We start from the raw sequence: 16,291 nt of genomic DNA, 5'->3' as shown, positions 1-16,291 counted from the left end.
TTCCATTTAAAATTATATTCACAGAAAAAAACGTAAAATAAATTGCATAGTAAGGTAACACTCTTACTGAAGAAGCATAAAATCTTTCTTTCTATTTCAGCTAATCTTCCAGTGCCAACCATTGCAGCAATAGATGGACTCGCTTTAGGTGGTGGACTTGAACTGGCTTTAGCATGTGATATAAGAGTAGCAGGTGAGAATTAATCCTATATAAAAACATAACTTTTTAAAAATGAGGTTTGTGCTTACTCTTCAGATCGTTCCAAATATTTTATTTTTTTCCTGTTGTTGAATAGAACATGTAGAAGAAATCACCTGTTGGCTTAATGAAGTATTTAAAATTCCCAGTTAAGAAAACAGTCTTTTACAGTATCTTGCTCAGTCTTAGCAGGAGGAAAGGAGAACAGGAATTGGGTCAGACAGAACTGAATTTGGATCTTAGGTCCTGCCCTTTTTAGATCAGTTTCCTCCTCTGAAATGGGGGAAATGACGGTTACTGTTGTGAAGATTAAATGAGTTCGTGTACAGCATATGACTAGTCCAAGCACATAATTATTGTTAGCTATAGTAGTAATAACTTAATCTCTTTGAGGCTCACTTTCTTCCTGCATGGTTTTTCTGAAGACTGGATGAAGTGTTTATGAAAATAATGAAGGAAACAATTAGTGCTAACCACGTGCTGAGTATTGACTTGGTGTTCAGCTAATACTTGACACATATTAGCTCACTTAATCTGCCTAACAGCCCTGTGAGATAGGTACATATTGTGGTGCTTGAGGAAGCTAGTGCAGAGACAGGTGAAGAAACAAGACCCAGATCCATGATGAGCTGGATTTGAACCCAGGCAGTCTGGCCTCACGGCTCTCACTTCTGTTATCCTGCCAGCATACTGCATGCTGCCAGTGCTGTCCTCAGCACTATCTTTTGTATGGTCACAGTGCTGTCTGTATCCTTGTCCCTTACAGGGGTGACACACAGGGGCTCTGGGATCAAGGGCTGGGCGAAGTGGGCAGCAAATATTTGTCACGGTTCTTCCCCTGGTTCCCACTGTCTCTTCTGATGGAGCTGCCTGTTAAATGTAGAGTCAATATAATTATGTTTTTACTAATTTTATGGTAACTGGCTCTTGGAATTTACAGTTGCTAATCCATGTGTACTTTTCCCCCTTTTCACTTTATGTTAGATCTCTGTTTTCTTGACTGAGATGATTGGGTTTTAAACTGAAAAGCCAAGTTACACGCAATCCATTTCTGAAAGAATGCAAGTTCTGGGAATCAGGATATGGGAAGTAGTCCAAGTACATTTGGATATGCAAATAAAGAAATAATTAAGATGTTTTAAAGTAGCCGTGAAAACAAACATGGAAAGAGGAACCCTGTCCAGCTGTCAGAACAGCAAAGCCATTTGTCAGAAGTAACTAGAGATTTGGTCTTGAAAAGTTGCCATATCTGATATGATATATTAAGCTGTTTGATCTGGAGGACTGTTCAGGCAGCTAAAGAATTCATACTTGTCAGACACAGCCTCTCTCCTCATCCTGAATAATTAATGAGATCTAAGCCTTCAAACATGACTTGACAGTATCAGGTCAAATTATGTAGTCACAACCCTGGTCTTTCTGCATCAAAAATTAATTCTCTGCCAAGCAGTTTTTAACAGAAAATGTTGTGTGAATCTCTTAATATATATCATTTAGAATGTTTACTTATTTCCATAACTGAATGCCTTCTGAAGTGATTTTTAAAAAGATTTGTGACACAAATTTAATTAGTAAACAGAATATTTGTAGCTTATTTTCCTAACTTTTTCAGGTCATCATATTTGAATTTGATGATGTGGATGTTACTTAATTTTCTTCTTTCCTTTTTAGCTTCTTCTGCAAAAATGGGCCTGGTTGAAACAAAGTTGGCAATTATTCCTGGTGGAGGTATGAATTGTTCATGCCCATCTTGATTTGTTCCTCAAAACAGAGCATAGGGCAAAAAGATGTTAGTTGAAAAGGCAACATTTTGGGTAAAGAGACTCATGCTGTGTTGTTTGCTTCTGTAGCAGAGTCCTTATTCAAAATGCATTCTTTAGCTTCCGTAGGTGTGAAGATTGCAGACGTGTTGCCTGTTGCTCTCTTTTTGTGCTGTGTCCTGTGCTTTTCTGTTAGATTTCTGAACTTTAAAATTATTGCATCAGTCACATTATTCTTGAAGGATAACACCGATATTTTGAAACTTTTATGTGAGTATGTAAATGTGTGCACCCTCAGAGAGCTTTATACACACAGTCAGACCCCAGTGGAGGAGGGGGCAGGGCTTCCCAGGCTTCGTGCCAGCTTACTTGTGTTTCTCTGCAGCTGGACAAAGGTTAGGGTCGGTGGGTAGCCTGAATTTGGAGCTGAGGAGGTGTTGTTTCTTCTGTTACTACAAAAAAGGTGAGCAGCTTCTGTTGGAAGACTCATTTAAGAAAGTACTTTTCCACCATTGATAATGAAATCTGCATCACCAGATAAATGTGAAATTTTTGTTCTTTCGTCTGATGCAGAGAATTTGGAGACATTCGCATTCTGTGAAGTCGTTCTTTCAAAAAGTTGACTTCACCTGAGGAGGTGCACATTGATAACTTATTAGTTTATGAATGAAATAACAGTAATAATGTAAAAATTAAAGGCAGTGTTCGAACACTTCCTTTGTACCTAAGTTAAAATTATATGTTTAACCTTATCATTATAAGAATATTTGTCCTGGTTAAGGTGTATAGGTAGAGATTAAAACATAATTCAGTGAAACTGAAGACTACCCAGATCAATATATAAGACTCACTGAGTTTTCTACTTTGGTAATCCGCAAAAATAATATTCTTGTAGGTAAAAGCATTTACTGTCTACCTCTTTTACCATGCCAGTCTTTTTCACAGTGACTCATGAAAACGCTAAAAGGATTTATAAGAAAATAGACCCAATTGAAAAGAATTATCAGATAAAAATATGTGAAATAATACAAGGTTTAGAAAAAGGATGATATGACATGTTTCTGAAATTCTTTTAAAGAAGTAAGCATTTATTCATAATTAGGATATGACTGAGCCTAGATAGATAGTGACTGTAATTGAATGGTGGGCCCCCTGAGAGATATGTCAATCTGGAATCTATGAATGTGACCTTATTTGGAAAAGGGGTCTTTGCAGATGTAATTAACTTAAGGATCTTGAGATGAGATCATCCTGGATTATCTGAATGAACCTCAGATTCAGTGACAAGTATCTTTATAAGAAGAGGGGAAGATTCAAAAAAGAGAAAAAACAAAGAGAAGAAGGTCTTGTGAAGACAAAGACAGCAGAGATTGGAGAGATGCATTTGCAAGTCAAGGAAGAAAAAGGATTGCTGGCAGCCATCAGAAGCTAGGGGATTCTTCCTCAGAGCCTCCAGGAGGAACCAACCCTGCCAACATCTTAATTTTGGACTTCTGGCCTCCAGAACTATGAGAGAATAAATTTCTGTTGTTGTAAGCCACCAAGTTTGGTAATTTTGTTACAGCAGCCATAGGAAACTAATACAGTGGTTTTTAATGTTTAAGTAATTTTTTTGGAAAGGGAATTAATTAGTAGGTGGCAGAGATAGGGGATGGAAGGAAAATGAACTTGATAATTTGAATATTTACCAAGTCCCGGATATGAAATGTTTTGTATTAAAACCACCGGAAGATAATACTGTTGTGTGAGAGTATAGTTGGGTTTGATTAGATGCAAAAAGCTTAATTGATTATACTAAGAAATGAAGGTGGTAGCTTTAGCTCCTTCTGTCTTCCCTTGGGAGCTGCCTGTGTCATATTAGGTCTATAAATTAGCATTTTCTTCCCAGTGTACTTAAGTTCTCTGGGGTCCTTAACAAATTTATTTGTTATAAAACTCAGAATGCTTTAACATTTTCCATTTGTTTATAAAGGATAGTTTTCTGTCTTTTTGTTTTCTTCCCTTTTTTTCTAAGTGAGTCTGAAGGAATATTAGTTGCTCCTTTAATATAATGAAGCTTTCAAGTTTATAGCTCATAGTGCATGTAATTATGTAGTACTGAATTTTTTATTGAAAATGAATCTAATTTTGTATAAGGCTCATATCATACTCACATTTAGATAATAAGAGGTACATGCACAATTTTTGCTTCAGTCTTATATTAGCATTATGGCTATTAAAATACCCCAAGTAAAGCCTGTTTTTTTGTTGTTGTTGTTGTTGTTTTTAATAATAGCAGAACAGTTTGTTTTAAGTAAGGATTTTTTTTTTTTAAGTATATCTGAAGAAGCTATTTCTGAAAATTTTATGGAGAAAATCCTCTTCTGTCCTATGCATAGAAGAAGTTTTTTAATCCGCAGATATTTTCTCCAATTTCATTTCTCTCCTCCCCTTTCTCTTAGATCAGGGGTCCTCAACCCCCAGGCCATGAACCGTCACTGGTCCATGGCCTGTTAGGAACCAGGCCATACAGCAGGAGGTGAACAGCGGGGCAACCGAGCGAAGCTTCATCTGTATTTACAGCCACTCCCCATTGCTCGCATACCGCCTCAGCGACGGCATTAGATTCTCATAGGAGTGCAGACCCTTCTGTGAACTGCGCATGTGAGGGATCTAGGTTGCTCGCTCCTTATGAGAATCTAATGCCTGATGATCTGAGGTGGAGCTGAGGCAGTGATGCTAGCGCTGGGGAGCGGCTGCAAATACAGATTATCATTAGCAGAGAGGTCTGACTGCACAGAGACCATAATAAATCAATTGCTTGCAGACTCATATCAAAACCCTATCAGTGAGTGGCAAGTGACAATTAAGCTGCATCTGGTAGCAGGCTTTATAGTGGCAAGTGAGTTGATGTACTTCAGCTGTATCTGGTGGCAGGCTTGAAGTCGAATCCGATACTTATTTTAGTCTGTGTGTGGCCCGCCCATTATTTTATTTACCACTTCCGTCTGCGCCTCTTTCCCACACTGCGCACTCGTCTCAGTCACACGTAAGCCCACAAGCTAACCCTAGCCAAAATGAGTAAAAAACAAACATCACTGGAGAGCTGCTTTGAAAAGGGGGAGAAACCTAATGAGGAGACAGCAGAAGACTCTAAGACTGCCAACAAAAAGAAAGCTGCATTTAAAAGAAAATACCAAGAGTCCTACTTAAATTATGGGTTCATTGCAACAGGTGATTCACATTCTCCAAGCCCGCTTTGTATAATATGTGGTGACTGGCTATCCAGCAAAGCCATGAAACCTTCAAAACTGCTTCGCTACATGGAGACCAAGCACCCTGCATCAAAAGACAAGTCTTTGGAATTTTTCAAAAGAAAAAAAAATGTGAACACGAAGGACAGAAGCAATTATTGAAGGCCGCAACTTCATCAAATGTGTCTGCTCTGAGAGCACCATTCTTAGTGGCTAACTGCATTGCTAAAGCTAAGAAGCCCTTTACTATTGGTGAAGAGTTGATCCTGCCTGCTGCTAAGGACATTTGTCGTGAACTTTTAGGAGAGGCTGCAGTTCAGAAGGTGGCACATGTTCCTCTTTCGGCTAGCACCATAACTAGATGAATTGATGAAATAGCAGAGGATACTGAGGCACAATAGTTAGAGAGGATTAATGAGTCACCGTGGTACACAATCCAGGTTGACGAGTCTACTGATGTTGACAACAAGGCAACAATGCTTGTTTTTATGCGATATATTTTTCAGGAGGATGTGCATGAGGATATGTTATGTGCACTTTTGTTGCCAACCAACACCGCAGCTGCAGAACTATGTCTTTGAATGATTACATATCAGGAAAACTGAATTGGTCATTTTGTGTCGGTATATGCACGGACGGAGTGGCTGCCATGACCGGACGTCTTTCTGGTTTCACTACTCTACTCGGGTCAAAGAGGTCACTTCTGAATGTGAGTCTACGCACTGTGTCATCCATAGAGAAATGCTGGCTAGCCAAAAAATGTCACCTGAAGTTAACAGTGTTTTGCAGGATGTGATTAAAATTATCAACCACATTAAAGTATGTGCCCTTAACTCACGTCTGTTCAAGCAGCTCTGTGAGGAGATGGGCACAGAGCACACACGTCTTCTCTTATACACAGAAGTGAGATGGCTTTCTGAAGGGAGATCACTGGCCAGATTTTCTGAGTTACGAGAGCCGCTCCAGAGATTTCTTTTAGGAAAACAGTCACCACTGGCAGCACACTTCAGTGACACAGAATGGGTCGCAAAACTTGCTTACTTGTGTGACATATTCAACCTGCTCAACGAACTCACTCTGTCACTTCAGGGGAGAACGACAAGGGTGTTCAAGTCGGCAGATAAAGTGGCTGCATTCAAAGCCGAACTGGAATTATGGGGGCAACGAGTGCACATTGGAATTTTTGACGTGTTTCATACATTAGCAGAAATTTTGGAAGAGACTGAGCCAGGGCCTTCTTTCTCCCAGCTGGTGCGTGATCACCTATCTCACCTTTCAGAAGAGTTTGAGCATTACTTCCCAACCACAGAAGACCCCCGAACTGGGAAGGAATAGATCTGCAACCCATTTGTGAACAAGCCAGGTGAATCGACTTTGTGCGTGCTAGAAGAGGATCAACTGCTTGAGTTCACAAATGACGGTGGCCTCAAAAGTATGTTTGAGACAACTTCAAATCTCCATACATTCTGGATTAAAGTCAAGGCGGAATATCCTGAGATTGCCACAAAAACACGGAAAACCCTGCTTCCATTTCCAACAACCTGTCTTTGTGAAGCAGGGTTTTCTGCGGTGACAGCAACCAAAAAGAGATTATGGAGTAGATTGGGCATAGGCAACACATTTTGGGTGTCCCTGTCTCCCTTCACCCCCAGATGGGACCATCTAGTGGCAGGAAAACAGGCTCAGGGCTCCCACTGATTCTGCATTATGGTGAGTTGTATAATTATTTCATTATATATTACAATGTAATAATAATAGAAATAAAGTGCACAATAAATGTAATGTACTTGAATCATCCTGAAACCATCCCCCCACCTCACCCTGGTCCATGGAAAAATTGTCTTCCACGAAACCAGTCCCTGGTGCCAAAAAGGTTGGGGACTGCTGTCTTAGGTGATCCTCATATGAAAATACTGCTAATTTTTTTCTTAAAACTGTTTTTAAATTGGTGAATTTGCTATGTCTAAAATGATCTCTGAGATGTCCTTTTTTTTTTTTTTTTGACTGTAAACATTGCGGTTAAGTGTTATAAAGAGCTTACTATAATAGACGTAGTAGACTACACTGAATTTTTTTCTCCCTTCCTGGTGGTGCCTAACTTGCTTCCTGTCGTAGATGCTCATTGAGCAGCCAGGTGCTCGTGACCCTTATCAGTGAGCCTTTCTTCACTGTCAGTGGTCCCAGCCTTTCATCTGTTTCAGACAAGGGTGGTTGCGAATAGAAGATGGGTAGAATGTAAGTGGGGAGAATTCAAATACAGGGAGAGTATTGTGGAAAGAAATAATGCTTTGCTTTCCTTTTTAATACTATGGATGAAATAAATATTTTGGGGGAAAATGTGTGAACTCCATCCAGTCTAGAAGACATATGAAAATAAGTCTAACAAAGAATGCTCTTCTAAGTTATTACAGGCTCATGGTTCCATATGTTAATCCAAGTGAAACTATCTCCCCACTTGGATTTACTGTATGTTTGATCAGCCACAAAAGAGTTAACCTGAGGCTCTTAGTTGTCATATTATTATCACTTCTGCACTTTTGTGATAACAGTTTACTGGGAAACTGTAATCAAAACCTGGCATTTAGTTTTCTTTCTTTTTTTTTTTACTTGAACTTGAGTCTGAATAACAATGTGATTATTTTTAAGGTATATTTTGTAAATTTTCTTAAAATAAAACAAGTTAAATTATAAAGCGATTGTTTTGCAGATATAGTAATAGTCCTAATGAGCATATTAATGGACCATTACTATAATGCAAGTTTTAGATTAGTGTTCTAAATTTCAGTTTTTACTTGATCATTAAAATTACATAGTTAATGAAAAGTAAGATGTGAAGGAAGGTGGAAACATACTAAAGCCAAATTGAACTTCTTTAAGTTGTATTATATCAGATATAATAAAAATGGAATGTAATTGACTGTCATATACTTAAACCAGTACTTTTATTTGTAATATATATATATATATATATTTAAGTATAGACAGATATTATAAAATACGATGTTAATGATTTAAAGCCAGTTTTAAAATCCTTAATATTGTTACCCTAGGATCTTCCTGTAATATTCTTAAATTATATTAAGGATTTTTATACACTAAATAGCCCTACTCTGTTCTTTATTATTTTCACCTTTAAGAAAACAGCTAAACTTCCTATCTTCTTCCCAACTGAGAGAATGCTCCAGTACTAGAAAATAAAATTCTCTTTTGGAAATAGCTCCCCAAACAATACCACCCTTTAACACATTTATAAGAATGCAGTAAAACAAGTTCAGAGGATTAGAATTCTGTTATTTGACAGTTTAGGAAATTCTGGAAGTTTGCACAGAAAATGGTGGCAGATTCTTTTATTCCTGGCCTCTGTTTCTTACATCTTCTACTAGAGGATTTGGGGTATATGTCAAGAAACCTTATTATATCTAAGAAAACTGTTAAGGCTTCTTGCTTGGGTATACATCACTGTGGACAAGATGTCTAGTATTTCCATTGCTCTGTGGTTCTCTTTCATTCTCTCTAGCTTTTTATTTCGGAAATATTCAAACTTTAGGAAATGTGAAAGGCAGTAAAAGGAAACTCTTTATACCCTTTGCCAAGATCTGTCCCCACCCGCCCCATGCCCCTCTCCTTCCACTCTCCACCTCCCTCTCTCATATGCCCATTGTGTTCTTGCCAAACCGTTTCAAAATAACAAGGTGAACCTTTAAATATTTCAGTATGCTTTTCATAAGAATAAGAAAGGACTCATATAACCACAACACTGTTATAACACCTAACATATTAACATCATTATTAATATTCGGGTTACCTCAGGTTTCAAAGTGTTGTTTGTAGTGGTCTTTTTGTTTTGCTTTTCCAATTCAGGATTCATTTAAATGCCACACATTGCAATTTTGTTTGTTTGTTGTTTTAATCTCAGTAAGTTTTCCATCTCTTTTTGTTGTTTTTTTTTTAACACTAATCTTTTTTAAAAGAAGTCAAGCAAATTATTTAAGTTTGCTCATTCTGGATTTGACTGAGTTATTTCATCACGTTTAGGTTTATGATAAAAAATTTTTGCCAAGAATGCTAAATGGGCCATGCTCTATATTTTCTTTTCTTTTCATTTGATGGCACTTAAAGTTAGGTTGTCCCATTTTGGGTGACAATAACTTTGATCACTTGGTTAAGGTGGTGACTAACTGTGGGTATACTTTTAGTATTCTCTTCTTGGAAAGTTTTCAGGAAAAGAATCTTTAATAATTATCATTGGTATTGACTATTTCCCAAATTAAAAAAGAAAGGAAGAAAGAAAAATGAGTTTTTTATGAAAAAAAAAAAGGAAGGAAGGAAATGAGAGCACTCAGGTTTCACAGGAGCAGAATGAGAGTCCCCAGTCTTGTCTTTTTCTCCTCCCCAGGGTGAGGGGTTTGGGCATCACTGCATGTCTCACTGTAGGCTGTGTTCAGCAATAAGGCCGTCTCTTGGCATGGTGTCCAGGAACTCTATTTTAAGGTGCATCTATGAAGTAATGACAGATTTTTAAATCCAGTGTGTGTGTTGTCCTGAACACAGTTGTCATTTTGGAAAGTTTTGTTTATAACTTTTGTTGAAATCTTCCTAGAACATACATCAGAATCTGAGCTTATTCTTTTGAATATCTTCAGCAGTGACTCATCTTGATCCTGTGAGGGTGAATTTGATTTTCATAAATAGCAAGAGACCTTTCGGTGCCAAATCTGATTAATAAGGTCATACTATTTCAGGAAGAAGAAAAGTATAACAATAAAAATAAGACTGCTTTTCTTAAGAGGCTTATATAATGTCAAACATTTACCAGTGTTGTGAGCAATGGATAGCACTGCTGGATTTAATGGACTGATTCCTAAGTGACCTGTAAAGGCCAGCACTCGTTCTGCTCTCTGAAGTCTGGTACATTTACGAACACACCTCATACATTGTGCGGTCTCATTTCTTTGTACTTTTAAAATGTATTCAGTGACCACTTTACTTTTTTCTAATTAGGGGGTTTTGGGAGTTATTTGTCGACAGGACGTATTGTTAGTTGTTGTAGAGGAAACAGATAGATATATCAATAGATGTAGATACAGGTATAGATATAGATGACTCAGCAGTGTTCCTTTAAAATGCCCATCTAAAATCTGGTAGGAGAGATTAAACATGTGTACAAGTATCATAACTGCTCTATTATAAAGTTGTTGGAATCAAACATGAATAAAGCAGTTGAAACTGGGAATTGTGAGTTTAAGAAAATAGTGTGGATTCTGTCAGCTATAAGCCTCAGTTTATAAGGCATGTAACGTGGGTCCCCAGCACTTCTCTAACCTTCTCTCCTGTTGCTGCCCCCTTTGCTCACACGCTGGGTTCCAGGTGTATTTATTCACTTAATTTGCAAATACTTGTTGACCCATGCACTGGTGTAGACGCTGGGTGTATAGTCGTAAACAAACATGGAGAGATCCCTGGGGACTCTGGGGATGGCCAGTCGCATGACATGATGCCTGACACTAGAGAGATGTGACTGATAGCAGTTTCTTAGTCACATGTACTCACAGCTCAGGGGAAGCCACCACATGGCACACAGGACCACATGGAGGCTGTGCTTGGGAACAGTGAAAAACCAGAGTGTGGGAGGCAGGCTTTGTAGTGATGAGAGGGTGGTGTGCCCCCTGGTTCCTTAGGGAGGATGTGATTGGTTTTGTTTGAATAATTTCACAATCTGGCAGGAACCAGGAACCCTCTCCCCAGAAATAAGTAGGAACCATGCCTAGTCTTCCTGATGAGAGGAAGGTTGTTTGTCTAGGGGACTTAGTTCATTGGAGCAAAGTTGGGAGGAGAACTTGTAGTCAGGCCATTTGTGGTTCACCTGATATCCCTAGGTGTTAGCCAGCACATGATATTGGGACTTCAAAATTTTAGGCCTTACCCACATGAACAAATGGAAATATAGAAAGTTTCAGAATAGAGACAACAGAAGAAAGAGTGAGTGAACTTTACGATTAATGAACAGGAGTTACTCAGTCTAAGTAACAGAGAAACAAACAAACAAAAACCTGAATAAATGAACTGAACCTCAGGGACCTATAGGACAATACTGAAATGTTTAATATTTGTGTCACAAGAGTCTCAGAAGGAAAGGAGAAAGAGTGTGGTTCAGAAGAAAAATATTTGAAGAAATAGTGGCTGAAGATTTCACAAATTTGGTGAAAGACATAAACTAAGGGTTTAAGAAACTGAGTGAACCCAAACAAGATAAGCCCAGAGAAATCCAGGACCAGACACGTCATAATCAAAATGCTTAAAACTAAAGACCAAATACTACTACTAATAGTAATGATAATTAAAGCCAAAGGAAAATAACATTATTTATAGGAAAACAATGATTTGAGTGATTAGATTCCTTATCAGAAACAATGGATTTCAGAAATAAGTGGAATGATATTTCTAAATTGCTAAAAGGAAAGAACTGTCAACCCAGAATTCTGTATCAAGATAAAGTGTCCTTTAGGAATGAAGGTGAAGTAAGGATATTCTCAGATTAAGGAAAACTAAGAGAATTTATGGCCTGCAGACCCAGTGTGGTATTGGGGAAAAGATAGACACTTTGATCTGTGGAACACAACAGAATCCAGAAATAGACCTGTGCAAGTATGGCTGGTTGATAATTGATAATTCACACAAGCAATTCAGTGGAGAAAGTATGGTGGTGGAAAAGTTGGATATCCATATGCAAAAGAAAAGAGAAAAAAAACCCCACTTCAACCTAAATCTCACAGTTTGTACAAAATGAACTCAAAATCATAAATTTAAATGTAAATGTAAAATATAAAACGGTACAAATCTTTGAAGCTTCATGAAGCCAGAGACTGTCTCTCTCATTCCCACAGTTTGAGACCACAGGTCCGGTAGTCATCCATCGAGTATTACTAAATGTGTAAATTATAGTTGTCCCTTGGTATCAAGGGGGATTGGTTCCAGAACCCCCTGCGGATACAAAAATCCATGGATGCTCAAAATGGTATAGTACACCTTATAAAATGGTGTAGTATTTGCATATAACCTATGCACATCCTTCCATATATTTTAAATCGTCTCTAGATTACTTATAATACCTAATACAATGTAAATGCTAAGTAAATAGTTATAAATACAATGTAAGGGCTATGTAAAGACAGTTGGCCCTTGAATAACATGGATTTGAACTGCACGGGTCCACTTATATGCAGATATTTTTCAATAAATATACAGTTGACCCTCTGTATTCGTGGGTTTTGCATCCATGGATTCAACAACTATGTATGGAAATTTCTGCCCGAAGTTGGTTGAATCCGAGGATGTGAAACCCACGGATACAGAGGGCCAACTGTATTCATTGTACTATGCCATTTTATATAAGGAACTTGAGCATCTGCAGATTTTGGTGTATGTGAGAGCTCCTGGAACCAATACCTCCTGCATACCAAAGGATGACTGTAGTTGGCAGCATGAGGCAAATTCAAGTCTTGCTCTTTGGAACTTTCTGGAATTTGTTTTTTCTGAATACTTTTGGTTGGAGAGGGTTGGATGAATCCGTGGATTTGGAGGGCCCGTTGTACTGCTCCTGGAGGAGATAGAATGAAATTAACTTCAAAGATGGGTTACACAAAGTAAATTAGAGATTAACTATTACAGGAGTATTTTGTTTACTTGTACTGCATGCTTTTCTTCATTAAAATTCACCTTATTGCTTTATATATCCAAACTGTATAAGTAATGGGATTGAATTAATCAGCGATTTTGACTGACCTCAGATTGATGTCTATCGTTCTCATTTTTGTTTTTTTTCTTTTTTTTTTTTTTTAATAACTAGTAACTTGGTATTTTAAGAAACCAGATTATTCATTTTGTGAGCAGCATGTTACTTTCCTGTTGTCCAGCTGTACTCAAGATAGCCTTATTTGCATACTACAAAATCTGCTCAGGGTCTTAATGGGGGTTCCTTTGTTTTTAGCAAGTTGTTTTTCTTTTGCTGCTTTTGAGATTCTCTAAAGAGACTCCTAAAAAGGTCTTTTTAACTTTTGCCACTTTAATTATAATGTGTCTTAGTGTGAGTCTTTCTTGGTTTATCTTTATCAGAATTCTCTGGGCTTCCTGGACCTTGATGTCTTTTTTATCCTCTAGGTTAGGGACGTTTTTAGCCATTATTTTTTCAAACAAGTTTTCTGCCCTTTTTTCATTCTCTTCTTCTTCTGGGACCCCTATAATGGGAATATCAGTACACTTAATGTTGTCCCATAAGTCTCTTAAGCTTCACTCTTTTTTATTCTTTTTTTTGTTGCTTTGATTGGATGAGTTCCACTGTCTTGTCTGTGAGTTCCCTGATTCTTTTTTCTACTTCATCTAGCCTGTTGTTGAACTCCTCTATTGTATTTTTCAGTCCAGTTATTGTATTCTTTAACTTAGTCACTCTTGTTTGCACTGTCTTACATTTTCTGTCTCTTTGTGGGAATTCCTTTTTGTTCATGCATTCTTTTCCTGTCCTCAGTGAGCATTTTTATGACTGTTATTTTGAACTCTTTTTCATATAAATCACTTGTCTTCGTTTTGTTAAGGTTTTCTTCTGAGGTTTTACCTTGGCCTTTTTTTGGGAATATATTTCTATGTTTCTTTATTTTCCTTGATTCTCTGTGTTAGTTTTTATGCATTCGATAAAACAACTAACTCTCCCAGTCTTGGAGGTGAACCTTATTGTTCAGCCCTGCCCTAGCTCTTTATTGTCTGTCAAACCTGTGGTTTTGTGCAAGCATGTGGCTGTCAGTAGTCGAGGGTGTGCCAGGACCTGTCTGTGCCTCAGAGGGGAGGACCTCTGGATTCAGGCTGATTGGAAGCCAGACCCTTAGGCAGCAGCTTTTAAGGTATGCAAACATATTTCTTTCGGGGGAAGACTGGGAGATGGGCATTTCTGTTTGTTCCCTCTACACTGACCCTTTGGTGATAGCCAGTTAAGAAATATTTCTTTGTTTGCTGTTGTCCTTTTCAACTGTTAACACAAGACCAGCTGGTCAGCACATCCAGACTATCAAGGGATATGTCCTCTAGGCAGCAGCTACAAAAGCTGGGGTGACGGATGTGCGCACAAGGTTCTTTCTCAGAGACAACAGCTACCTGGGGCAGGGCAGATGGAGGGTGGGAAGGTATGCAGCTTCCTTGTCTCTAGAGAAGATTGTAGTAGGCCCTTTGATGTGTGTTTAATTAGAAGCTGCCCCTCGGGGCCCAGCTATGAAGGTAAGCTAATTGGCTTCTTTCACAGAAATACTAGGCCTTTTATTCAGCTACCTCTCCATTGTGCCGTGGGGTGTATAGCTGGTTAAAAACTCTTTCTCTATTTGTTATAGTCTCGTGGGACCCGTGAACATAAGCTCCATTGGCCTCCAGAGCCTAGTGATCAAGGGGTATCTCCTGAGCAGCAAAAGTCAGGGTGCCAGATTTGTGTATACAAACTCATTTTTAGGAGATTCTGGTGACTTGGAGTGAGGCAGAGGGAGAGTGCAAAGATGGTGCCCAGTGGTCTCAGCTGTCTTTAGATAGTATTTCAGTAGGCCTCTAGATGTGTATCGAATTAGATGCTTGTTCCTTAAATCGGCCTCCTTCACAGAAAGAGTGGGCACTTTTCAGGCAGCTGCTTCTGTGCTGGCTTTGGTAGGGGGTAGCCGGGTGAGTCTGTGCGAGATCAGAACTGCTTCTCAGTTTGCTGTAGCTGTCACTCTCGTTGATATGAGCCTGTTGACTTTCAGAGCTAGATATTTTGGTGTTTCATTTCTCAGGTGCAGGGCTTAAAAGTTGGTGTGCCTGATGTGGGATTCTAACACTTTGCTCCTCAGGGAGAAGCTTGGATTTTTGAGTTCCCTCCGGATTGTGTGTCACCGCACTGGGGGTAGGGTTAATGGTGAGATTGTGCCTCAGCCTCTTCTACCTGTTTCAATGTGGGTTGTTTCCTAATTTGCCCAATGTGGAGGAATTCATTGCTCGGGTAGTTTTGGGCTGTCTATTAGAGGACATTGTTTCTTATTTAGCTGTAGATTTGGTGTGTCTATGGGAAGGGGTGGTTTCAGGATCCTCCTGTGTTGTCATCTTGAACTAGAACTCAGTTGCATTATTTTGGTCGAACGACTGAAAGCATAATCAGAAAAGTTCTATACACCCAGAATGATTGTTGTTATTTTTCCATTCACTGAAATCTCCCCAAACTACTTCCAGGATCTATTACCCACAAAGATGAAATCAAACTTAAGAGTACCAGTCCTAAAAGGCATTTTGGCATGGGTATTTGAAAGGACCACCTTTCCTTTGAAACAGATTCACCAATGTTTATAGTTATTTGTTACTCGGAGATGTGCATCATCTGTCATGATTGTGGTTGAACTGAAAAACATCCTGTTAACATTCAGATTTCTTATCTTTGTTTGTAAAATTGGCTGCTATTAAATAAGCTTTTTGCATGTAGGATTACACTGCTAAACTAGGATGTGTTTTTACAATCACATGTCTCACTTTGCGCTTTTTTTTTTTTTTTTTTTCATTTTACCGTGGCACTTTGTGAATATACCCTTTTGACCCTTTTGATCACTATTTATGGCAACCTTTAGTGGCATCCCTTTTGTTGATCCTATTACGTGTAGCCAATTGCCAGCAGCCAGGTTTGTTCTTTTCCTACTCTTTCTTCCCCTTCTACCTTCTGCTGTCTCTTTCCTGATATCTCACCATTAGAAAATCACCTACTCCTTCCACCATGCCTCCTCCAGTGGAGAAATGTTGAACTACCCCATCCCCAGAGCCCATGTCCCTTTGGGGAAGTCTTCTGTGAGAGGTGGTATAACCTCAGTCAATAAGAAAGTAATGGTATTACTTTAAAATTTAACTCCTAGAACATTTGAACACAAAAGTAATATTGCTATTTTTTTAAAAGGAAAACATAATCACTAATAATGTATGATTAGAAATAAAAGTAATAATGGGAAGCAGTTTGGGGCAGTTTCAAAGTTGAATTAATCTTTTAGCAGTTGACAGATTTCTTAAAAGCAATTGCTTATGTTGTCTCATGTCACATAATTTTGATGAAAACA

The 16,291-nt window shown here is 38.4% G+C and overlaps 2 protein-coding genes across 8 annotated transcripts in view; one reads left to right on the top strand and one right to left on the bottom strand.

Annotated features, from left to right (window-relative positions):
* Positions 1-16,291, bottom strand: part of NUP62CL (nucleoporin 62 C-terminal like) — an 888,162-nt gene that overhangs the window by 105,048 nt on the left and 766,823 nt on the right. The gene's annotated exons all lie outside the window — the stretch shown is intronic.
* The window catches only part of AUH (AU RNA binding methylglutaconyl-CoA hydratase), a 162,532-nt gene that overhangs the window by 84,358 nt on the left and 61,883 nt on the right, over positions 1-16,291 (top strand). For 5 of the 7 annotated variants that reach the window (XM_082402989.1, XM_082402988.1, XM_082402984.1 and 2 more), the window contains 2 exons: positions 101-193; positions 1,871-1,927. The exons of 1 other annotated variant lie outside the window; for it this stretch is intronic. In XM_082402989.1, the coding sequence (XP_082259115.1) occupies positions 101-193; positions 1,871-1,927 (150 nt within the window). The remainder of the gene's footprint in view (positions 1-100; positions 194-1,870; positions 1,928-16,291) is intronic. One more of the 7 variants, XM_082402986.1, reaches the window with a different exon arrangement.

Source organism: Balaenoptera borealis, assembly GCF_965194805.1.
Source record: "Balaenoptera borealis genome assembly, chromosome: 8".
NCBI lineage: Eukaryota > Metazoa > Chordata > Mammalia > Artiodactyla > Balaenopteridae > Balaenoptera > Balaenoptera borealis.
The sequence above is the reverse complement of the archived record's forward strand: the minus strand, read 5'-3'. Positions and strand labels throughout refer to the sequence as shown.